Source organism: Streptopelia decaocto (assembly GCF_964273445.1).
Source record: "Streptopelia decaocto genome assembly, chromosome: 3".
In the NCBI taxonomy this organism is placed as follows: domain Eukaryota; kingdom Metazoa; phylum Chordata; class Aves; order Columbiformes; family Columbidae; genus Streptopelia; species Streptopelia decaocto.
Genome location: NC_138656.1, coordinates 2,373,312 through 2,397,097, shown reverse-complemented (window position 1 = coordinate 2,397,097; position 23,786 = coordinate 2,373,312). Strand labels below are relative to the sequence as shown.

Here is a 23,786-nt window from a genome sequence, read left to right as displayed (position 1 = left end):
GGCACGCGCCCGCCTTAACGGCCGACACCTCCGCTGTGGTAACGGCCGGCACGCGCCCGCCTTAACGGCCGACACCTCCGCTGTGGTAACGGTCGGCACGCGCCCGCCTTAACGGCCGACACCTCCGCTGTGGTAACGGTCGGCACGCGCCCGCCTTAACGGCCGACACCTCCGCTGTGGTAACGGCCGGCACGCGCCCGCCTTAACGGCCGACACCTCCGCTGTGGTAACGGCCGGCACGCGCCCGCCTTAACGGCCGACACCTCCGCTGTGGTAACGGTCGGCACGCGCCCGCCTTAACGGCCGACACCTCCGCTGTGGTAACGGCCGGCACGCGCCCTGTTTGACGGTGGCGCCGCACGCCTCGCCCCTCGGGCGCACGCGCCGCCCGCCGTCACGTGCTGACACCGCCCCCTCAGGTAACGGCCAGCACGCGCCCGCCCTAACGGCCGCGCCGCGCGCCCCGCCCCCTGCCCTCAGGCGCGTGCGCAGTGTGCCGGCGCGGGCGTGGCCTCGCCCGGCGGCGCGTCGGATTCGAACGGGCGGACGGGAGCGGTGTGGAGCGACATGGCGGGCGCGGGGGCTGCCCTGCTCCGCCAGTGCCCGCTGCTGCTGCCGCTGAACCGCGAGGGGACGGCGTACGAGGGCTTCGTCACCGCGCAGGTACCGGGGCCCGCGCGCCGCTTGGCCGGTGGCCGTTATCGCACGTCAGCCTCTCCTGCGCTGGCGGACGGCCCCGGGGCTGTGAGGGGGGAAAGCGCTTCCCGCCTTTCCCCTCGCCGGGGCCGGCAGCTGCTCGGCCGAGCGCGGAGCCGCCGGGTTCGTGAAGCAGGAAACGTCGGGGGCCCGAGCGGAGGCACCGCGGGCTGTTCTGTGCCCTCGGGCCGCTGTGCAGAGGCGGCCACATCGCGATCCCGCGGGTTCGCACTGCTGCGGGACGCGGAGCTGCTGCTGCTCTCGCCGGTGCCTTGTGGGCTGCGTTTGTTGTGCTGGCAAGTGTTTTGTCAGCGGAATCAATGTGCCGGAACTCTTGACCTAGGGTAAAGGTTAAAACAAATTACTAATTTTAGCTTTTTTTTTCTTTCCTCTTACTGTTTTTATGAGGTTTCAGCTTAAGCAGCTGCATCATCTCTAAGAGGATGTGGTAAATTGCAGAGCAGGGAGAACAGCATGGACATGATACTGTGAAATCAGTTAATTAGTTAGTCTGGTGAAGAGCTATGACAGGTTGACAGTGAACACTTTTAAGCCAGCTTCGCCATCAAAGACACTGTGCAGGGACACTGCAGCCACGTCTCATTGAAATTTCGCACAGGTTGCTGCACACAGACCACAGAAACAGCTCCTAACAGGTGTATTTTCATTTAGAAATAGCATGGGATTTTCTTACCATAAAAATAAGTCAAAAGACGTGGGCTGGGTCACACTTGCATTTTCAAAATTGTTTTGCATTTCAGAGAAGTTTTGCTGTCAAAATTAGGGGGTGTTTTCGTGACTCATTCAACTTTCACAATACATTTGCAAGCATATGTTTATATTTGCATTGTTCTAGCAGCTGCAAGTTTTGAATTGCCCTGTGTGTTAGAATGTATCCTGGAGTTAATGCAAAGGTTAAGACATGAGGTGAGCATCTGCTCTCAGATGTGATATTTTGATTAGGGCTAAGGCCACAATGTAGCCAAGTCTGAGGTTATGTGCTTAATTTAAGCAGGCAGTAATCATTAGATTTGGAGGCGTTTGGAAGCAAGTGATGCCAATGGGCTGTATTCTGCTCTGAAACTGGTATCTGGCTTTTGCTTGTGAGAATCACAGGAACACTGAGACTGAAAGGGACCTCTGGAGATCCTCTAGCATGGTCAGCTGGACGTGGGGATGTTCAGCCTGGAGAAGAGAACGCTTATTGTGGCCTTTCTGTACTTAAAAGGGGTGTATAAGAAAGATGGGACAGACTTTTCAGCAGGACCTGTGGCGATAGGACAAGTGGTGTTGGTTTTAAACTGAGGGTAGATTAAGATTAGATACGAGGAAGAAGTTTTTACACTGAGGGTGGTGAAACACTGGAACAAGGTGGCCCAGAGAGGTGGAGACGTCCCAGGCCAGGCTGGATGGGGCTCTGAGCAACCCGAGCTGGTGAAGCTGTCCCTGCTCATGGCAGGGGTGGCACTGGTTGGGCTTTAAAGGCTCCTTCCAACCCAAACTGTTCTATGATTCTATTCACTGTAGCAGTCATCTAATCACAGGAGGAAATCTTGTTCATTCTTCCTGCTGAAGAAACCTCAGAATTTGTAGACACAATTCAAGGAATGGTGAGCTGGAACAGAGTCTGGAATAAAAGTTTGGAGATGAGTTAACTGCCCTCTTCACTTCAGGAAGGAGTTACTCACAAACCTCTTTTATTTCAGTTTTATTTTGATCCTCCCATAAGAAAGTAGGAGGAGGATGATAAATAGGGATAATAAGTGAAAACACAAGTAGGTGACATTTAGGAGCTGCCCCATATGGATTGCACTAATGGGAAAAAAAATTACATTTGTGTACTTGGGATTGTTTTTGTTTACAGTTTCCAAAACCTTACTGAAATGTGTTGCGGATCAGTTCCCAAGTTTCTTGTTATTGTAGTACTTTTATGGTAAGAGTCTGTTTGGACTTGAGGACAGACTTTCACATACTTCAGCATGGCTTGGATTAAATTATACTTCTTGGTTTTGTCCAGATTTGGACAATGTTTGGTTTTCTTCTAAAAGGTGTTATTTCTGCTTTATCAAATGGGGTGCACTGATGAGGTTTTTACTGAATTCTGTGAGTTGGAGATCGAGAGTGTTACAACTTCAGAGTTAAAATCAGCTTTATTTCTACCTGTCACACATGCTGCTTTTTGTCCTAAGTAAAGAAATTCTGAATAATATTCCTGAAAGTCACATAAGACAAACTTTATGTCTTAGCAGCTAGTCTTATGGGGAATACTTCCTACAAGTGTCTAACTATTTTTCTTTGCTGACCTTACTCTTAACTAAATGTTTATTTTCAAGGGTAGAGACTTCCGTATCAGGATACTGTTACCAATGGATTTGCAACTGAAAAATGCAAGGTAAGATAGTTTTATGGAAGCAATTTCCAAGTGTATGTAACAAAAGCTTATTTTGCTATAAGTGATGTGGATATGAATTATTATTTTTTCCAATATCAATATTGGTAATTAATTCTTACTGATTTCACTTAACCTTGAAACAAAATTGTACAGCGTCAGTGTTAACAAACACTGACAATAAACATTTGCCTGTATCAAAATATTTTGTTGTTAATTAACTTTGAAACCTGTTGTAATTAATTGGTTGTATTTATATATAAATCAATGTACTTGGAAAAAATGTTCATTTAAATCAGATTATTTATATGTTACCATTTGGGAAACCGAAAATTCAGTGCAAGTTTGTAAATTTAAGCAATTGTATGCTTCAAGTTTTCTCTTTCCTGCCAATATGTGTTAATTTCCGTCACCCAATTTTCTTTAAAATCTCTGTTCTTATTACTGTGAGTGTTTATCATGGTAATTTGTGGGGGGTGTATTGTGTGCATGCACACAGACTTGCATTAGGCTTTACTGTCATATTCCGCACTTCTGCCTAGGCCATAGTGAGCAGATGTGGTATTACATAGCTTTATTATATTCTAGGTTGGATACTTAAAACCGCATTACAGGTAACTTTGACATTTTCAGGGTATAATTTTAAAATATTGGTATATTTTATGAAGGCATATTAGCTTGCAAGAATTATGTTGTTGTTTTCAGCAAAGAACAGAGGCTTTTGTAAGTAAATGTTTAATTTTTAATGGGCTTTGGGATAGTGACATTTGAAAGTTTTACATGACTTTGAATGTGAAAACTCAAATAAATTTTGAAGTATTGTTTTTTGAAGAAAACTTTTATGTTGTGGTGTAGCAGGCTTTCTGATCTGTTCTAAAAATTATGTACTGTGAATTTAAAATTTACACAAAGTACTGTTTGTCTAGTATAGAGTGTAGCTGGCACCTAAAGAAGATACTGCATGGATATCGGCATATTTTAAAGCAGGTATACAACATTTCAAATAATTTCTGTTACACGTATGCTTATTATAATTTCAAAAAGCTGGTACTTGCATACCAATTCTGAAAGTGTTAAAGAACTCTCCTTGCATTGTGATGCCAAGATTCATTTTGAAAGGCTTGAAGATTTGTAGGTCGACCTAAAGAGAGATGGATAGAATTTAGTAAATATTTATTTTTCTTCAAGCTTTATTTTTTTGAAGATTGAGCTAGAACAATTTTTAATGAATGTCTGCTGACATTTTACTGAAATATTTCTATAATCTCTCAATTAGATTATTGTTTTCTGGTTTTAATAGATATATTTTTTACAAGCTGTTCATAATGCAAAGAAGATAATTCACGTTGATTATTGATAAATCTAGCTCATTCTGTGTTGTAGACAGTCTCACGGACTGTGAGCTCCTAACTAGGGAGTAGACATGGACACAGAGTTGAGGAAATGGCAGTGTAAATATGTACCACATCTGAAGATAGACAGGGATCCTTAACCATGGACGGCATCGAGAAGCAGACAGGTCTGGAGAGTTCTCAAAGGAAATGTAATCAAGAACATTTTTGAGTTATTCTAAAGCTTCTGTTCTCATTGGTGAAGACCAAAGTCTTTATAAATATCTTCATAAATACATAAAGTGTAAAGTCTTCATAAACTATCGAAATGCGTAACGGCATGTGATGTGACAAAAGGAATGGTTAATTTTCAGTAAGGTCCCTGTATTCTGGGAGGTTTATTCTGTGACTGAAATATTGAAACATGTTCTTTTATGTTCACTGGTTTGACAATGCTAGAAAAATAGTTAGGTTTGAGTTGTCTACCACTAAATGTTCTCAGTTGAAGAAAACAAGTTGATTCTGTGTTCCCTCCAGAGGTTGCACAGCTGTCCAGATCTTGTCAGTTTTATGGTGGAGCTGAAAACTGTTTTGGTAAGTGACAGAATGTATGTGGGAGAAGGGATGTTCTTATAACTTCGTTTTTCACTTTCAGTTTCTAACAGTTTGTGGTTTGATAGATGGATTTATGGGGGTTTTGTGTGTGTGTGTGTTTTGGTTTGCTGGGGTTTATTTGTTTGCTTTAGAAGGGGGCATATCATGTGTATGCTGTTTGTGCAATATTTGTATAAATATTATTTAGGATTTTAAGTGACTGTGTTCTTTGGAAATTGGAGTGTTATAGAAAAATTAAAATCCTGGCCAGGGACATCAGTATAGAGCCATGCACTTTACAATTATTTTCTTGGAATTCCTGGTATTCTTCAGGTGGCAAAAAAAGCTTATACAGTCAGTGGATTGCTGAAGGTGTTTTCACCTATGTGACGACTTGACCAATAAATGCAGAAAGCTTGTTTTATAGTTTCAAGACTGCTGTTTACTCTGTTTTTAAAAAAATTTCTAATCTGGGATGGAAAAGTAATAAAGTCTTTAGTTAAGAACACAAAATCGACAATTTCGTGTCAAAGGTTACTTGCTGCAACCTACTTAACTTAGAAATAAAACACAGTAAGTATTCTTCAAAACAACAACAAAAATACCTTCTTGGTATTACATTCGTGCTCTAAGGCAGGAACACCTTTCCTCAGTATTGGTTCAATCCCTGCCAAACTGGATTACACTAAACCAGGCAAAGGCACTTGGAACGGGACTGAATAAGAATGTCTACATGTGGCTATTTTGGAATATTTAACAATAGTTATTCCAATCTATTTGCCTGGATACACAAGCACTCAGAAAACAGGAGTGCAATGAAAGTATAATTAAATCAAAAGAGTAAAATAGTAATCCTCAGTGCAGATAGTAAAAACAGAAGACACTGTGGGAGAACTGGGCAGAAAGGATTGTTATACTGATTTTTTTAGTTGTTTTGTTAAAGATGCTTTTATTTTAAATTACTAATAATTTCATTATAAACTTTATTAATTTACTTGTCATGTAAGCATAATTTAAACTTAAGTACACTTCTAAAGAACAAGTAGTACAACATAAATGTAGAACATACGGTTTGGTTTTGTTTTTCTCTGTAGCGTGGCATTACCTTTTTGTTAAACTTTTTTTTTGAGGTATTAGGACATAGTTGATAGATGTCTGTACCAAAACTTACTTTCTGTGATTTTTTTTAATGTTAAAACCGAGAAATAGATTTATTTTTTTCTTTTAATTGCTATATAAAGTTGTATATAGCTACTTAAAAATAATATGAGGATTTCATATATGTGTCGTCTTTTGTGGCTGTGGAACCCAGGACACAGCTGTGGGCTTAACAGAACCTTATTTTGAAATGTTCTTTCTGTCAAGATGTTTGACTTCAAATTTACTAGCTGAAAAAAAGGCACATTTGATATTTGCATCTGAAGACTATGTTGTCAACATCTGTGTGATTTTTTTAAATTGCAGATGTTTTCATTACCAGTATCTGAAGTAATTTACCAAACAGCTTCTTTGTCTGCTTTAGCTGGAGGCTATAACAAAACAAATGCAGTGTACAGTTAATTTTACATAAGCTTAATATTTTTGAATGAATTGCAAAAATCACATGACTAAATAGATGCAAAAATATTGAAATCTCTCTTAATGATGTTTTTAATGTTCTTTTAAATAGGAAATTGCTCTAAGGAATACACAAGACCTGCATATACCACGGCCGCCAGAGTACTACTCCTGTCTTGTCAGAGATCTAGAAACATTGGGTTGGAATAAGTATGTTTATTTTATTTCTTAACAGACATTACCTTTAGAATATCTGTTCTTCTTTTGTATTTGAGGTTTGAACATATCAAATGTACTTGTTCTCTTAATTTATCCTGTTCAGAAACTGTTTTACTTTAAAAACAGTGCTGCTTTGTTTTTAATTAAAAAAAAAAAAAAACACAACAAAGCTGTACCAACTGAAAGTGTGTTTTCAGTCTCAAATAACTGAGCTGAAAGGTGAGATGCTACTACCAAGAAATCAATTCTTCTTTGACCTATAAACTATTGGTATAGTAAACATTTAATACAACTTTATAGTTCTCCTTTTTCTTCTTTCCCCTACTTTTTACAGCTTTTTTGACTATTCCTATATGCTATGGTTGATCATCATGTACCTTTATGCTTTCATAAAAACAGTTCATACGTTTTTTTAGAACTAGAATAATTATTTTTAAAGAACAGTTCTGTCTTGCTCTCTATAGCACAAAGATCTCCTTAGACAAAGGAATAACATAGTTATCCCTATCCCTAACCCATAGTTATCCACAAAAGGTAAATCTACAAAAAAAATTATGTGAGTTGAGGGGAGAATTTTGAAAGCTGTAAATCCAGAAGTCCAAACCAGCCAGGTTTGGGATTTCCCCACCCCAGGTGACAGTACATGGAGGGGTGAGATACAGGTAGTTTCTGATCTTTATAAAACCCTGTGATATAATTTTTGGGTAAAGTTAGAATAAAGCAGGAGTAATGAGATTTTTTTTTTTTTTTTCAGTTAGAGGAAGAATGCTCTAATTCTTTCTAAATAAATTGAGTTTCATTGGCTACAGTTGAGTTACACTTTTATCAAGACTTGTATTTTTTTCAGCTGGTGTAGAGAAGAGAGGTGTCAAAATACTCCCAGGAATCTGTAAAGACTATTGCATTAAAGTTACTCAATGTTAAACATGGAGTAATATATCACTTTCCCTACTTACTACCACTATTGCTTTTTCCAGCTGTTTTTTTCAGTTCCTTCATCTTGAGGCTGTGTCATTTATGTAGATAATTTTTTCTTTTCCCTTCCTTCCTAGGAGTCTGCACACCCTTTGGTGTATGTCTGCTTTTCCTTGTGCAGGTGTCTCAACTCTGTTGCCCATTTCACTTGAAAGAGAACCATTTTTCCCAACATTCTGGCTCAAATGACTGGGCTAGTATGTATTGGTTTAAAAAATATCTTACTTAGGTCAGGAAGCAGATGCTGTCTTTGAGCTCTCATAGGCCTTTCCATCCATCTAGGTGATAAGTTGTACAATAATCTTGGACTGCTTTTTATCTTTACACAACAATGACATAGTAAAAATGCCAAAATATCCACGTGCCTGTTTCACTGGTAAATAGGGAAAAGTTTGGACCTTTGGGGAGTTGTTGAAACTACTCAGCAGAACATATTTCTAGAGAACAATGTATTTTATAATTGTATCCATCTTCTTTGTTGTGGGAAGCACAAATCAGTGACATCTTAAGCAAAGAGTCAGTGATTATGTCAGAAGTTTTAAAACTTATTTACATTTAGTATGTACTTGCTACTTGCTTGGGTGCATGTGTACTGTGTAAAACTGTCATGAAACAAAGGCAAATCATCATAAATAACTCATTTTGTACCTGTTCAGTACTGTTTTCTGCAGAAAATCAATTTCAGAATATGAACCAATATCCACTGAATTTTCCACAATAATAGTATTGATAATAAAAGAGAAGTTCATTGAAGAGAAAAGCAAATCAAGAGCATAAAAGTCTCATACAGTAAGAAACTGCAGAAATGGATCAAAGATTTGACAGGAAGTTTAATGTGTACATAAGTAGAGGCTGACAGGAACATGCTGTGTGTGTCAAAGGTTCCAGTGATGGAAAACTGAAACACAGTGCTCACTGACCACAGCATGAGCCTTGACACAAGCTGTAAATAACCCCAAGATGTATGACTGCATTAAGCAGTAGGCTGGTGTATTAACAGCAGTAAATCTAGACCAGCAGAAATGGTTGGCATGTAGGACTTCCTCTGATTAATATTTGTAACAGACTAATAGGAGTATTGCAGATGTTTCAAACTGTATTTCTTACAATGCTGTTTCTCTTCTCTTTCAGAGTCGCGTATGTGGATACTGGTCTTACCACAGTCAAGCTAAAAGCTGAAGACTCCTGTGGTCGACAGCATCTCATCATTCTGAAGTTAAATGCCAAGGTGAATTTATGCGGGAGAAAATATTTTAAGGCTTCCTTGAAATAAATGGATTTTTGTTAACTCGTAAGGGTTTTAGAGACCTGGTTTATTTGTTACTGTGTCTGTTCTGCAAGATAATGGGGGGGTTTTTTTGAGAAATATTTTCTAGAGAGTTTTGAGACTTTAACTTAATTTAAAATTAATATTGCATTATTATTATCTGTAAGAATCTTTTCATATGAAACTGTGCATCACATGAAAAACATGTTATGATACTGTAGTTATTTTACTGGGTTACAGACAAAGCCATTTGGGAGACTTTCATTCATTATCACTCCATCCAGAGACTATGCATATAACAAGAATCAGAGGATGCTGGGTTGCTTCCTTAGGAAGCCTTACTGTTAAAGCTATAGATAGAACGATTCGTGAAAAACTAACTATGGAAGTAGAATTCCTTATTTTTAAAAAAATCTTGCTTTTTTAGTCTAAATAATTGGCTGATTTTGGCAGTGCTTGCAAAGCAAATCTATGGCATGTGCAGAAGCAGGAAAATGGTAATTCTTCCTAGTACTTAGAACCGAATTCAAATTGCAGTTTTTCTTCATAGAATTTCTCATTTCCGGGCATAAGTCTCTTGTCAGACTTTCTCCAAGTGATTGCTATTATGAAGGATCAATTGCTTGTCCTTTTTAAAACACGTCTGGCATTTAAACTTGCCATGAGAGGCAGTTCATATGCAAAATGTGGTTTTGGTGACGTGGGGATTTGATTTTCCTTGATAGACGTACCTAATACATTTGAAAAGATTTTGCTTTTTTGAAGGGATTTCTTCTTGTAACCTGCTTTAATACAAGTATACTTATTTTTGTTACACTGTTGCTTTGGTTAAGGTTAGTATGTGAGCTGAACCTTTCCTCCCCAGTACACATCGCTGGCTCTTGTCTATGTTCTGGCAGATCGGTTTGGTCAGCCTTTGTTTTCTGAAAACAAAGTGTGCATCTTTGCAAGTATAAAATCAAATACATTGGATTTTATTTATCAGAGTTCATTTTGTATCGCATGGGAAGCTGGTTGGGTTCTTGCCATTTCAGATCCCAAGCGTTCAAACAGGCCACCGCAAGAATTTGCGCACCATGTAGTAATCAAAGTGCTTTGGTAATTATCGGAATGATTTGGCAAGGGTTATGAAAATACTTTTTCTAGATAAAGTTAGCTGCGTGCTCAAAAATGCAATAAGAATATTATGTTTAATAATTGCTTAAATTATTCTAAAGAATAATTGGATGATTCCAGACATATAAATTTGAATATAACTGTAATAACATGATGTCATTGATATGCTCTGGTATAGTATTTTAATATACTATCTCCCGGGAAATCATTTGCCTTGTTTTCTAAAGGATTTTACTCAGTGGGGTCTAAAAGCATTGTGTACATATGTACAGAATTGTTGTTTTGTAGTTCTTGGCTATTATCCAGTGCACAGTACAATATTGTGCTCTTAAAGAAAATTTGACTTAAAATGCAGGGTAAAAGTGCTGAACGTTTTTTGGTTTGTGTATTTTAAGTGATAGAAAGTTAGTAGAATCTGTTTGCAAGCAGTTGTTCAAAGGCACCCTACAAAAACTGCGTTATATGAATTTACTTACCAAGAAAGTAAACACATAATCGACTAATGCCACTACGATTTAAAACCAATCCTATGGAAAAATTGTTGTGACTTAGTTCATTCTAGGCATATTTTTATACCTTGAAAACAAGTTTATTTTTATGCAAGCATTGAAATATTTCATGGAAAATAATACCTACACGACAAAAACACTAAGAGTACAATGCCTACAATACAAGATCAGTAACGCTACAGTAAAATAAACTCTAATAGCTTTTGTGGATGTACATTTCCAAGTTGTAACTGCTCCTGTCCAAATGAGCTGTGCTCTGTCACTGGTTTTTAACTTGTCTGCTTCCAATCTGATAAAATGATAAAGCATGAGATATTCAGATTGTAGGAGTTGTTTTCAGAAAGTGGATACCTAACAGAAACCACAAATGAAGGCGAATGAAAAACCAAGTTTGAACAAATTTCCGTGAAATCCATAAATCCACTAGATTATTATTAAAATCAAAGCAGTGAAGAATGGATGCTGTGCCTCTTTTTTGCTCTTTGCCATAGAGAACAATTATGAACTAACTGCTGTAGAATTACATTTTACATAAAATGAAGACACATTTAAAAAGCTCTGATAAATTAATTGCCAGATGTCTGGTAAATAAGGACAACGTCTATGTCAGGAGGTTGACTTTGGATGGAGAACAGTTATGGCAAGCAGCACAGCTCAACTTCGCCTTTTTGTCTTAACTGTCTTTAAGATGGGGCTTTTTTTCAGAAATCTCCCCAAATAAATATCTGTAACATTTTCTTGTGTTGGCATTTTGTGCAATACTAATACAATTTCTATAAAACCACCGTGTACATCGCTGGTAGGATTTGAAAGGCTGCGTAGGACTAAAGGAGGGAGCTTCTCAGGAGAATAAAATTTTGGATAGGTGCTCTTAGAAATGACAGTTTATTTGTTATTAGATATTTCTTTCCTTTGCTACTTTATTTTTCAGAAAATACCAGTTTTTTCCAGGTTTCATATTGGATGCTGAACAGCAACAGATTTACTACTGTAAGGAATAGTCAGTGGTTATTTTTAGAGTTATCAAACATTTTTGTAGTTTCAGTTTTCTAGATACAGCTATTTTTTCTTTCCTTCATTGATACCTTTTAATTTGAGGAGGGGATGAGTAGCTGTTTTCATTTAGGGTGTATGTTCTCTTTCTAAACAGTTATGTATTTATCTGATTACTTTCAGTTCCAAAACAAAAAATGTTGCCAATCGGAGCAGATATTCTAGTTTAAATGAAATTGAAAGGTGGGGGTTTTTTGTTGTGGTTTTGTTGTTGGAGGTAACCAAGGAGAATTTTCTTTTTTAATATTTGATCTTTTTTTGTCTTAAATTATTTTTGATGTGTCTCTTAACACTGAACAGAGAAAACTCTGGTTTTTCTGTCTTTACTAAAAACTGGTAAATAAAAACTGTTTACATGTAGATTTCTTCTCTAAATGATAAGTAACATTAATAACCATTGCTGAAAATGCTCTACATACAGTTTCCTCTAAGAACCAAGTTCTCAAGATGCTTGAAGTGCTCATATTTTATTATCGAATTTGGCAGCTTAGGATCAGTCTGACTTCAAATCGCTTAAAAAACCCCTAACACCTGTATTTTCTTTCCCTCAGTATCCAACAGAACCACCGGATTGCCTTGTGGATTTTCCTGTTCAGTTTGCTGTTTCTTGGATGCCCCAGGTAAACTGCTGTACCGTGCATGTTTTTTTAATAACTGAGATACATATGCAATGTGTAGGTGGTAATGAGGGCTTGGACTTTATTTTTTACCTCTAGCTTTTTTCCCAGTGTGCACTTCTACACATGCTCATATAATAATACCGAACTTCATATTTCTTATGATACTGTTTTAAATATTCTCCTTGCCGTGTAGTTACATGTTTTGCAGTCATACTGTCTGTTTTTTTTTCTTAAGCAGTTCATACATCTGAACTATCTTTAGGAATGATATTAGGAAAATACATACACAAGAAACAATTGTCTTATAGAAAAGAAGCACTGTCTGTAGTTGACAGACATTAAATAAAAAGGTTGTTCCCCAGTTTGTTATCCTCTATAGTTTCCATAACATAATAAATTTTGTTCACTTGCAATCAAAATAACAACAGGAAAGTACTTAATAGAGTTCTGATTTCATAGTGTAACCGATACTGTTAATATAAAGAACCAGGAGCCACTGCCTTTTTTTAGTCTCTCTTGCATTATTTCATGTATCTTTTTTCTTAATAGTGCATTAAATGATTAAATGGATTAAATCCATTGATTAAATGGATTTAAATGTGACTGCTTAGGAGTTAATTTGAATTATCTCTAGAAAATAGTTGATGTTTAATTTCATTTGTTTCAGGAAAATAGATTTTACTTAGATTTCATAATTTTAGCTCTCATCAATAAAGCCTGTCTTTATGGTACTAAGTTTACATAGGGAACAGGGCTGAAAGGTTGAATCAGAATGAACGGAAGGTGGGCACAGAACTTTGACTGCAAAGCGCAAGGTTTTGTGTGTCACCTCAGGTCCTCCAAGGCGAGAGCTGGAGGAAATAACTGCAAGAATGGACCATTGCAAATGAAAAACTTATTTAGTTCTGCATGTAATTTTAGATGTCAATTCTCTGCTGTGGTTTGGAACAATTTAAACAGATATTGGTTTTACCTTAAATTGCACTGGATTCCATATACTACAAGCAGGATTTCAAGTTGTGTTTCTAACCTCGAACTTCATACATACTTTTAATAGTGTTTTGTTAATTTTATGACCTTGCAGTACATGTTGCCACAAATTAACAACATTTCAAATATCCCTGGCAGTCTTTGCCTCTCTGTGTTTACTGTTAGTCACTTCAAAGCTACTAGCTGGACTAATGTTTTAATAAAATATTCTTGAAAAGCATGATAGGAAGCAGCCTTCTTCGACAAGTTGAAGATGGGAGTGAATATATTAATATTGACACTACAAGTAAAAATCTAATGTTAAAAATATGACATTTTAATGCTTACAGTTAGAATTACCTGCAGACTATCTGAACATGTATGTTTTGAAATCATGAGATACTAATTCTTGCTGCGGATAGTCTGCTATATTATTGAACCAAATACCAGGCACCTGTGCATTATGCTGATAGAAACATTTAGTTGTACAGTAGTTTTTGAAAATTAACCTTATCTGTGTGGGTGACATGAACATAACATGTCTGGGGAAAATAATGTGAATAGTAATTGTCTGAATTGTATTTATTTTCAAAATGCATGGAAATCATTGCAGTGAGTAGTCTTTGTGCTGTGGTAAATGGGGGGTTAAGGTTAGATAATACTGAAACACCACTGATAGCAGAATTTAGCAGGTCCTGAAGTGGCTGAAAATTTTAGTTCTTAAGAGGGAAAAAGAACATGCTCTGCCTGTTTTCCAGTAAAAGTTTTGGTACTGATACGTCTCAAATTTTAATATTTGTTGGTCATACTTAATGTATAAACTATCAAGCCTTAATTAAAATTATGCAATTGCACTAGAATATAAACTCCCATGAAAGAAAATATAAATAGATTTCAGGTAATTGATTTTTTTTTCCACCCCCCTGTGTGTGCTGTTGTTGCCTATTTCAGGTTCTTTTCAGTGCTCATGGACTTGAAACTTGAGGGGTTGTTGGATGGTTGAGTTTTCTTTATTCTTTTTTTTTTTTTTTTTCTCTGTATAATAATAGACATGGCTTTATGGCATCCATATTAAAAATGGGTAATTTTCCTTATGGTCCCTGTCTTCCTGCTGGGTTGATAATGTTTTGATGTATTTTTCTTTTGCTCTGATGAGAGGTCTGCCGCTGCTGCTCTGACATATTCATTTGGATGAATAATTATAACTTGCACAATGTCAAGCTGAAGATGGCAGGGTTTTGTGCGTCATGACAAGCCTGGTAGCCAGTGCAGGTGTCTCACAGCATGAGCAGCAACAGCCAGTGGATTCTGGCTCAGAGGAGACATTTTAGAGTAGTAAGAAATCAGCACCAAGGGCAATGCCGCTGCTGCTGCTACTGCTGTAAGTGCCAAATAAATGCAGAGTGCTTCTCAATGACAAGCGCAAGAACATCTATGTATTTCAGTTCTATTCTTTTTTTCCTAAATAACCAGATAAATGTGCTGTCTCCGCATTTCAGCATACGTTCTGCAGTTTTAATGCATCTATATTCTGCTGCCCTCACATCAGGGTGGTGTTTCTATACTGACCACTGCCCACCTGGTTGGCTACATGAAGGTCATGAGAGTGGAAATTAATGACTAATGAGGTCATGCAGCCAGCCAACGATGAACTAATATAAAATTCAGAAGGTAAAGTGGAATGAATGAGATTGTTTGGATATTTTAATGAAAATCCAGGAAAATGCATCATAATTGTGCTTTTTCTTAGCAAATGGGCTTCACAGACACAAGCTTTAAATGCACCTATAAATACAAAAGCCAGAGATGGCTGACAAAACACTTGCTAAAGATTTCAGAGTGTTTGGTCTCGGTTTCATTTGTGCTAAGGAGAGGGGAAAATTGTTAAAACTTCTGTTAGAGAGAAATAAATTGTTTCCCTATAAGGCATAAATTATTTAGGTGATACAGGTGATCCCTTTTCTAGCCAACAACTGTTCACTTTATTAAACTGTATTTTATCTATGAATTTATAAAGGGCAAACAATTAACAGCACCTATAGTTTAGCCTACTTTACCTTTTCCATTAGGAGGTTTCCAGTTGTTTCAATTTGGGATAAGCCAATTTCATGTTAGGAAGAATTTTAGAAAAAAAATCTCAGAATAAAGATATATATTTTTTTAATTGTGCTGCATTTACCTTAACTAGAACATTCTTACTACGATTTGATTAATGTTTAGTTCATCAAGGATTTGGAGTGGGTGTTTGAAGTATTTCCATATAACACCTATTAAAGTTACTGAAAGACGTCATGGATTTTAAGGCAGGTGCAGACTCAAGATTTCCTCAATTCTTCCCAGCCTCTACGGCTCTAGAAACGTGAACTAAGAGTAGAGTGATTTTGTTCTATTCCTTCGTATTCCTAATTGGCACGAGGAGCTTCTGGTGATGAGAGGAGATGAGAGTAGAAACAAAAATGTTGCAAAGCTCCAGCAGCCTCTTTCCTGGTAGAAAAGAAGGTGTGTTCCCCTCAGAAACAGGGCCAGAATCTTCACCACCCAAAATAAGCGCTTCATCTCCTACCCATTGTTGAAAGGAGTGGCGGATACATACAGTCTGAGAGCACAAAGGGAACATTTGGGTCAAAGTTTTCTAAAGCTGCTGGGGAATCATCAAAGTTGATATGTTTACGTGTCTGTTTTCCTGTAAAATAACCAATTTCACTGAGTGGCTACAAACACCTGTGTTGAGAAGTTAAGATCACAGAATCACAGCCCTCCAAATCAACATTAAATTGCGGTTCAGTCCAGAGGACTGCGTTGGTATAGTTTGTAGCAGTATGTATCACATTTCTGCCTCATAGAGCTTCAGACTTTGAGGCGGAATATATACTTTGCTGAGCGAGAAAACAGTCTGTACTGAGCATCACTTACAGCGCCTTTTCACAACTCAGCACTAATTGTATTCCTCGTTTTCTACTCTTGCAACTTGAAATTTGAAAAATCCGGAGAAGTGTTGATGGTTTTTTTAAAGCTGTGACACAGGTCACTGGGGGTGATGCTCTAATAAACCAGCACTGTTAAAGCCAGATGAAAGGATCTGAAGTGGAGTGCTCCAAACGAACATTTTCTCAGCCTCTTATTTTTCCATATGAAAACTCAGAATGAGTCCATCTGATCCGAAAATGCATTTTGATGATGAACTTGGTAATGGTGGACTCTCCAATCCTCATCTTAGAAACTTCTTTGTCCCAGCTGTGGTTGGTTTGGCTCAGGTCTGGTCAGAATCACGCAGGGTGTTTCAGCTTGGACTGTTGTTGCGAAAGATTAAATTGCCCCCAAGCTATTTGTTTTTATAATGGAGTAACCATCTGGGTTTTTTTAGACTCGGGTGGGCAGCCAGTGGTGATACCCTGAATTATTACTGTCTTTTCCAAAGAATAGTTGACATATTTCATAATGCATTTGTACAAAGGTTACCAAGAAACAAAGCGTTTGTGTTTTTGACATTATTAACAACTATCTTGGCATAGTGTAAACCAACAAACAACAGGATTATAGCAGTGTTTTCTGAGAGAGTGTTGGGCAATGACCAAAAATTAGTTGGTTAATCAAATAAAAAGGAACGTTATAGTTTGCATGGTTTGCATGACAAGCATGTGATGTCTTTAAATAGCTATAGATGCATTTATGTATATAGCAGGAGACAGCTGGCAACATCAATGAAGCATGCAAATAAGATCAAATGAACAGTGAGTTTTAAAAAAAAGAGATTTAACTACCTTTTTAAGGAACATCATTGAAAAATTACAATTAGTATTAAAATTAATTGGATTTTAAAACTTATCTGTGGGTTATAATCCCTTGATGTTTCTTTTTTCTAGTGAAACCCTTTGAATTCCCGGAAGATAAAGATAAAAATGATTATTAGAGGATTTATCTGTATGTGATATAGAAAAATGTAAAAAATCAAAATGGAAAGCAACTGTTGCAAGTACCAGAAAATTATGCTATTAATTTAAGTGTCATCAGAGCACAAAAGATCACATTTCAGGACTGTGTGAAAATTATTAAAATACTGGAAATAATAGTACTTAAGATGAAGATATTCTACTCTAAGATGTGGTTAAGTGACTGACACTATTATATCACTTCAGGTATTATAAAAGTAACAAAATGCTTTTAAAGATAATAAGCGTTACATTTGGAGATTGGCAGTATTCACACTTTTCTGCTTAAGTGCTTTCCTACTTTAATATAATTTAATAACAGCGGGGAAAATGTAGCATTTTATTTCTAAGCTACACTGTTTCTTTCTAAAATATGTCTGCATAAGATATAAAAACTTAAATTTCCTCATCTGAGAATGTTCACGGGAGTTGCTGCTTTTTGTCCAGGTGAGAAAGGAAGAACGTAATTACTAAAGATGAAAGGAAACCGTTCTGTGTGGATTGTGTTATTTATGGGAAAACACCTCTTGCTTTTCCTTTTGGACCCCAAGAATTTGTTCCCAAGCCAAAAGAAATATTTTGGTTATCTCTCAGCTTGGAGAACAGTGATTCCTTTTGTGCTCAGGGAGGATTTTTGAGAGGCTTCTTTTGCATTGCTGTTCTGTAGATTGTCCTGTATAACGAAAGATTTTTCTGATTCCAGCTAATCCACTCGCAAACATTGAAATCCCTGGAGTGTAATCCGCTGGTTATTAGATGGTTTTGCCTTCTCTTACTGTATTTACATGGTTTGAAATCTAATGTTAAGCACCTGTTTTTATACTCCTTAATTTTGAGATAATGATGACATGGGTAAGCATTATTCTTAGAGTCTTTAAAAAATAAATAAGCTACTTTAGTGATGTGGGTATTTCTGTGCATTTAGGAAGTAGAGACAAAATATCAGAACGTTAGAAGTTTAATAGTAGATAATGACAATTTTAACTTTCTTTTTACAGTAGTTCATTACAAGTTAAAACGCAAAGAAATAGCTGTCATCTCTTTGCAGAAAAGTTTTCTGAAAAAGAGTACAAAACTCTATTAAATGCAGGTATGATGGATGTACGTCACAACATGTTAGAACCCCCAGGATTAGAGAATTGATGCTCTACTTAGGATACAGCCATTCTTTGCTTGTGTTAATTCAATTATAAAATCTATGTGGTTCAATGTTTCATTGGACACAGTAGATTTTAACACTTCTTAAATTACCTACATGTTGTTTTTTAAATATTCTGTAGGTAGAAGCTAGAGAAAATTAATTTAAATGTCTTCTTTTCTCAGAACTCCTTAATAGACATTTACAATCAGTTCCTGGTGGCATTAGAATCACTGAAAGAATTCTGGGATGCCATGGATGAAATCGATGGCAAGACCTGGGTGCTGGAGCCAGAAAATCCCACCCGGAGTGCTACAACAAGAAGAATCGCAATAGGTATGAAAAGGTTTGGGAACTAAAACTCGGGGTGCTGCTTTGCAGGAAAATATTGTGTATTTATAAATTATCAACAAAATATTGGAAATATTGGAGTGCAGCCAAAGGGGGAAAAAAGGGGGTTACAAGAGGCAGGTGGAAAGGAGAAAGAAATAAAAGAGGAAATAAGAGGCTTAGGGTGTTAACCATCTGAAAAGTACCTTAATTCAGATGCTCATGTCTGGCATTTTAAGGTCTTTATTTATATATATATATATATATATATATATATATATATATGTCATAAGGAGTCTTGTAATTGGAAAGGAGAAACTTGCCACTGTCAGAGGTTAGAAATACGGGGGGGGAATGTAATCTGTGAAAGAATGCTGGGGAGGGGACTGACTTTGATTTTACTGTTTAAAATTGTCTTTGTACTTTTTGACTGTAAAAGTTGATGAGAAATTAATAACAATTGCATCTCTACTACCTTTAAAATTTCACTAAGGTTTCAAATGGATGATGCCATCTAGCTTGAGTCTGATTATTCAGAAAGAAGTCCAAGTGTTAAAGTTAAGACTAGTCTATAAGAAATGCAAGACTGGCAGGTTTTTTTAATTAGTTGCTATTTTTAATTACAGCCCATTGAAATGTAGACATTTAATATATACTGATATTTTGTACAACTAATTTGGATACCTACCACCTTCTTTATTCTTTGTCATAATGGAAACCAGCCTCAATTAACTGATTTAAAACTCCTTTTAAGAAGGTGAATATTTCTGTTTTGAAATACAGAGAAGAGCCTTTGCTTTCTCACCGCAGGGAACAACGTCTCGGTGAACATAGAGGTAGATCCTCGGCACCCAAACATGCTCCCCGAGTGTTATTTCCTCGGAGCAGACCATGGTAAGACAGCAGCCACGGGTGTAAGTTCTGGGGTAAGCTTGGCTTAAGCAGAGCCGGGAATTAAGCTGAATATGTGCTTAGGAGAGTTTTTACCAGCCTCAGGCCATAGCATGCTGGTTTGCTCCATGAGACACTTTTTTTCTAGTGCTTTCCTAGCACAGTTTAGAGGGAACCCAGTGTCCAACAGGTGATTACCCGATCATCTTTACATTTTAATATAATTTTCTGGGGTTAAAAAAAAAAAAAAAAATACCTTGTACATCCTAATGTACATCCTAAATGTTTGGAAATATTTACATCCTTTACTCCATGTCCCACAGCTTTTTCTAGCTTTCTAAGGTGAATAAGATCATATCTTCACCAGTAAGATATTTTAAATAGTAGTGTAATGAATACCCAAAAGCAACAAATAAGAGCAGTCATTTTACTAAGGTGTCTTAAATAATTAAGAAAAGCCCAAGCCCTGCCTTCCCCTTCAGTGCTGAAATATGAGAGTGGGGGAGCAAAGGGATCCTAAAGATGATGTAATAATTTACGTCCGTTGTTTGCAGCGGTTAACCCTTTGAGAATTAAGCTGAACAACAACATGCACTCATGGTAAGCACCTTCAATAATACAGGTTTGAAACCAACGTGCTGTTTGCCATTCCTAGTGTTGACTTTTTTCTCTCTCTCTCCTACCTGCAGGGATCCAGAAATCAGTTTATTACAAAACCTGCAAGACCTCTTAGAAATTGATTTTCCATCTCGTGCTGTGTTAGAAAAAAGTGTAAGTTGCTTTTTCGTTTATGATCAGTCGTAATTTCTCCATAAGTAAAATTTAAGTGGTCACTTTTTAACTGCCAGCAAAAATAAGAGACTTAGAGAGGTAATTGGATTAATGTATTGTCATAAGGACTTCTGAACTTCAAGCAACAATTGTCAGAGCTTGTTAACCTTTGATTAGAGGTGCACACTTTCCTGAGGCCTTCAGTGCAGTTTGGCGATTAATAATGGGCTTCACTATTAAAAAGGAAAGAGGAAGTTCCAGAGTAGCTAATGAGATGTGGAATATCCAAACATTCTGTTATGGATGTTGATGACTGAAGTTCTAATTAAGTAGAGCTGCTTAGAGGGGACAAGAGGCCATCCAAATACTGGTGCATCTCAAACAAACTTGGAATTAATTTTTGACAATGCTGTAGCACTGGATTACTAGCTTCCCTTTCACTTGTAAAATCTTTAAATTAATACCTGTTAGTAATTCTAAGTAACAAAAAATGCAGGAGCAAAGACAAATAGATGAATATCTGTTCTGTGTTACCAGCCCCCTTTCTTCCTTTCAGTTGTACCGTAAGCTAAAACGTGTTGTGTTTTAAGGATTTTGCCAAGGACTGTGGAATCTGCTATGCTTATCGGCTCGCTGGCGCTCCTCCTGATCAGGTGTGCGATGATCCTCGATGCGGACAGCCTTTCCATCAGGCTTGCCTTTATGAGGTAAGGTAATTAACGGGGCAAACCTTGCTCATTAACTCACAGATTCTAGAAAACAGAAGTGAACCCACTCCCCTTTGTGGTTATACAGACTCTGACTTGCCACATACCATGGCAGATGCTGATCAAACAAACTCTGTTTGGAAAAAACCCTGGTAATGGATTGTTCTCAAATTTGATATGAAACAAATATGAACTTGAATCCACTTCCTTGTGTTGCAGTGGCTACAAGGACTTCCTTCCAGCAGACAGAGCTTTAATGTCATCTTTGGTGAATGTCCGTATTGTAACAAGGTAAGGAAATCTGATGAAAATGAGGGAGCTAAATAGTGTGTAGTAGCCAAATAAAGGCAAAACTGTAACAGCGTCTGTTATACAACAGAATTTGTGGCTAGCATTTTCCCTTTGCACATTATAAAGAGAGGAAAACATCTAATTCCCATGCATTTAATGCATCAGTATTAACCTAAATGGTGTTTAAACAGTATAAAGACAGCTACACACCAGTTACCAACAGGCTAGTGTCAGAATAATTAAATAACACACTCCATTGTATTGCATGATACTTTTTTAATATTGCTGTAGCAAGGTCCAGTTTCAGGGGGGAAGAAAAACAAACAAACAAACAAACAAAACAAACAAACAAAAAAAAAACACACACACCAAAAAAACAACCTCCCAACATTCATATCACAAAATAGTCTTGTACAAATAGTTTAGTGCATATGTAATTATTGAGTGCTGATTTGGAAAGGTTAAGAGAGAAGTTGCCTTTAAAAGATGTATATTAACAGCATTTTTTAAAAATCTTTTTCAAGCCATTGACACTGAAATCTTCAGTGAAGAAACTCTGAGGAAAAACCTGCATGATGGAAACACCACTGCACTTACACTGAAGACACTGAAACAGCGACATCAAAGAAAATACAAGGAAAGTACTATTAGTAGCAGCAGTACAAGTATAGCTATAGTGTAGTGGTATGTTTCCTCAGCAAACGCAAGCCTCAGTATACTCCATAAAGAAGTACTAGTGATTCCAGAAGCAGCTTCTTGCGATGATAATGGATGATGATCTGTAGCTAAGCGCTGATTGTGGGTTGGTTTTGATTCTGAGAATATTGCTTGGGAGTTGAATGGTGGCAACTCACTTGCAGTGTAATGCTGCAGGAAAAAAAAAAAAGTAATAATAAACTTAACATTGAACAAGTGTGACCTAGAAAACAAAGATGCCATCTAGGTATTTCAGTTACTCTTGAGAAAGCAATGCAATACTTACAAAGTCTTAACTCCAGAATTTGCAGGTATATTTTTGTAGGTATATTTTATATTAAGTGTATAACATTAAGTATGGTTAAACACCTTCTAAAGAGATATACTCTATATTTATTACTGAGGTCAACCACTGAAATTCTTCTATATCTTTAACTTGTTTCAAAAAAAAATGTTAATATATTCACTCCTTACACCATCCTGCTAATAAAGTTTCAGCCTGGAAACCCTGGACATTACTCTGTTTGGTTTGCCATTTTAATTAGTGGAAGTTTTTGCACTTCCTAGTGAAGCTCAGGTTCTCCTGGTTTATCACGGATAGCATAGATATGCCAGAGTAAGGCAGTGGTTGGAGTTTTTTTGGTCTCCAGAATCAATGTCACCCTTAGCTTACCTTTTTGATCTCCATCTCTGAAAATAATCCCCAAACACTACCATTCTATTTCTCACATATCCAAGACTTGACAGTGTTTTCCGCTGTCTCTTCAAAAAATTCCTACCTTTGGTTTCCTTTCCATTATCCCATTCACAATGTTATTTTTAGCAGTACATCCCACTTCGATTTCAAGTCTAGAAATACAGCTCTTCTGGTGAAAATTCATAACCTAAACTGTATTTCTCTAATAGAAGTTTCCTGGCTTTTTGTTTTATTCCTCTTTCCAATTAGTGACGAACATGTCTGTTTCTTTTTCTTTAATGAAATGTGGGCCCTATCTAATAGAAAGATACTATTATGTCCAACATAAAGGCAGCTCAGGTTTTTTCTTCTCTGCTTTTTGTTGTTTCCATATTGTTTTCTAGATGTTACACAAATAGCTAAGTTACTCTGCAGTGTCAGGATCTACAATCCACACTGTGCTCGCACTTCAAGTAGACAGGGGAAGCTGCACCAACTTTTTTCCCTGCGTCTTGTTGGAAACCTAAAGGTGTCTCTCCATATCTACTTCTTTTCAGACTACAGTAGCTTTTATATAAAATATACAAGAGGGAAGAGATTTGCTACTTTTTTTGCCGATATCTTTTAAATTTTACATTTGAGGCTAGGAAGCGGCACTGGAATATCCTCATGTTCCAAAGTTGTGTTTGTTACTTTGAGGCACTGTTCTGGCAGGGCTCCGGAGACTTTTCAGAGTCTGTCTGCCTTGCTAGCAGCCAAAACAGCTCCAGAAATTGTTCTGCTCGCCACTTTAGCACCTGATGCTCACAGGTACCGCTGTGCTTTTTGTGCTTCCTTCTCCTACCTGTCCCCGAGTCTCCAGGCAGTGATCAGCAGACTGCCTGAAGCAAAGCATTTTGGATTAATAATAAAGCAATCGTTAAAGTTGCTGGTTCGTGCTTATTAGAAATTGTCCTCATTTAACAAGTTTTTTTCTATATGAAAGAAAAACAGGGTAGAATCTCTTTGTTAAAATACACATAAACTGCATAGAAAAGGAGTACAGTGTGATTGCTAACATGT

The 23,786-nt window shown here is 37.2% G+C and overlaps 2 protein-coding genes across 8 annotated transcripts in view; one reads left to right on the top strand and one right to left on the bottom strand.

Annotated features, from left to right (window-relative positions):
• The first annotated feature begins 503 nt into the window (after positions 1–503).
• FANCL (FA complementation group L) lies at positions 504–22,058 on the top strand. Of its 7 annotated transcripts, none has more exons than XM_082048330.1 (14): positions 504–663; positions 3,030–3,088; positions 4,012–4,072; positions 4,954–5,010; positions 6,680–6,777; positions 8,893–8,989; positions 12,258–12,326; positions 18,548–18,698; positions 19,503–19,586; positions 20,138–20,183; positions 20,273–20,354; positions 20,945–21,061; positions 21,281–21,352; positions 21,877–22,014. In XM_082048330.1, the coding sequence occupies exons 1-14, from the start codon at positions 568–570 to the stop codon at positions 21,910–21,912; spliced, it is 1,125 nt and encodes a 374-aa protein (XP_081904456.1). In that variant the 5' UTR covers positions 504–567; the 3' UTR covers positions 21,913–22,014. The 7 variants fall into 7 exon arrangements, with proteins under 7 accessions (XP_081904456.1, XP_081904457.1, XP_081904458.1 ...); XM_082048333.1 differs by having other exon boundaries at positions 556–663; positions 3,035–3,088; positions 21,877–22,058; XM_082048334.1 differs by having other exon boundaries at positions 584–663; positions 4,017–4,072.
• VRK2 (VRK serine/threonine kinase 2) overlaps positions 21,609–23,786 on the bottom strand; it is a 40,470-nt gene continuing 38,292 nt past the window's right edge. Inside the window, exon 14 of the mRNA XM_082048329.1 lies at positions 21,609–22,219. Within this exon, the coding sequence (XP_081904455.1) occupies positions 21,974–22,219 (246 nt within the window). The 3' untranslated portion in view covers positions 21,609–21,973. The remainder of the gene's footprint in view (positions 22,220–23,786) is intronic.

Coding starts and splice junctions, on each gene's coding strand:
- FANCL (XM_082048330.1), top strand. CDS start 568: ATGGCGGGCGCGGGGGCTGCCCTGCTCCGCCAGTGCCCGCTGCTGCTG. Junction 12,327..18,547: donor CTGTTTCTTGGATGCCCCAG/GTAAACTGCTGT, acceptor TTCTTTTCTCAG/AACTCCTTAATAGACATTTA. Junction 21,353..21,876: donor AATGTCCGTATTGTAACAAG/GTAAGGAAATCT, acceptor ATCTTTTTCAAG/CCATTGACACTGAAATCTTC.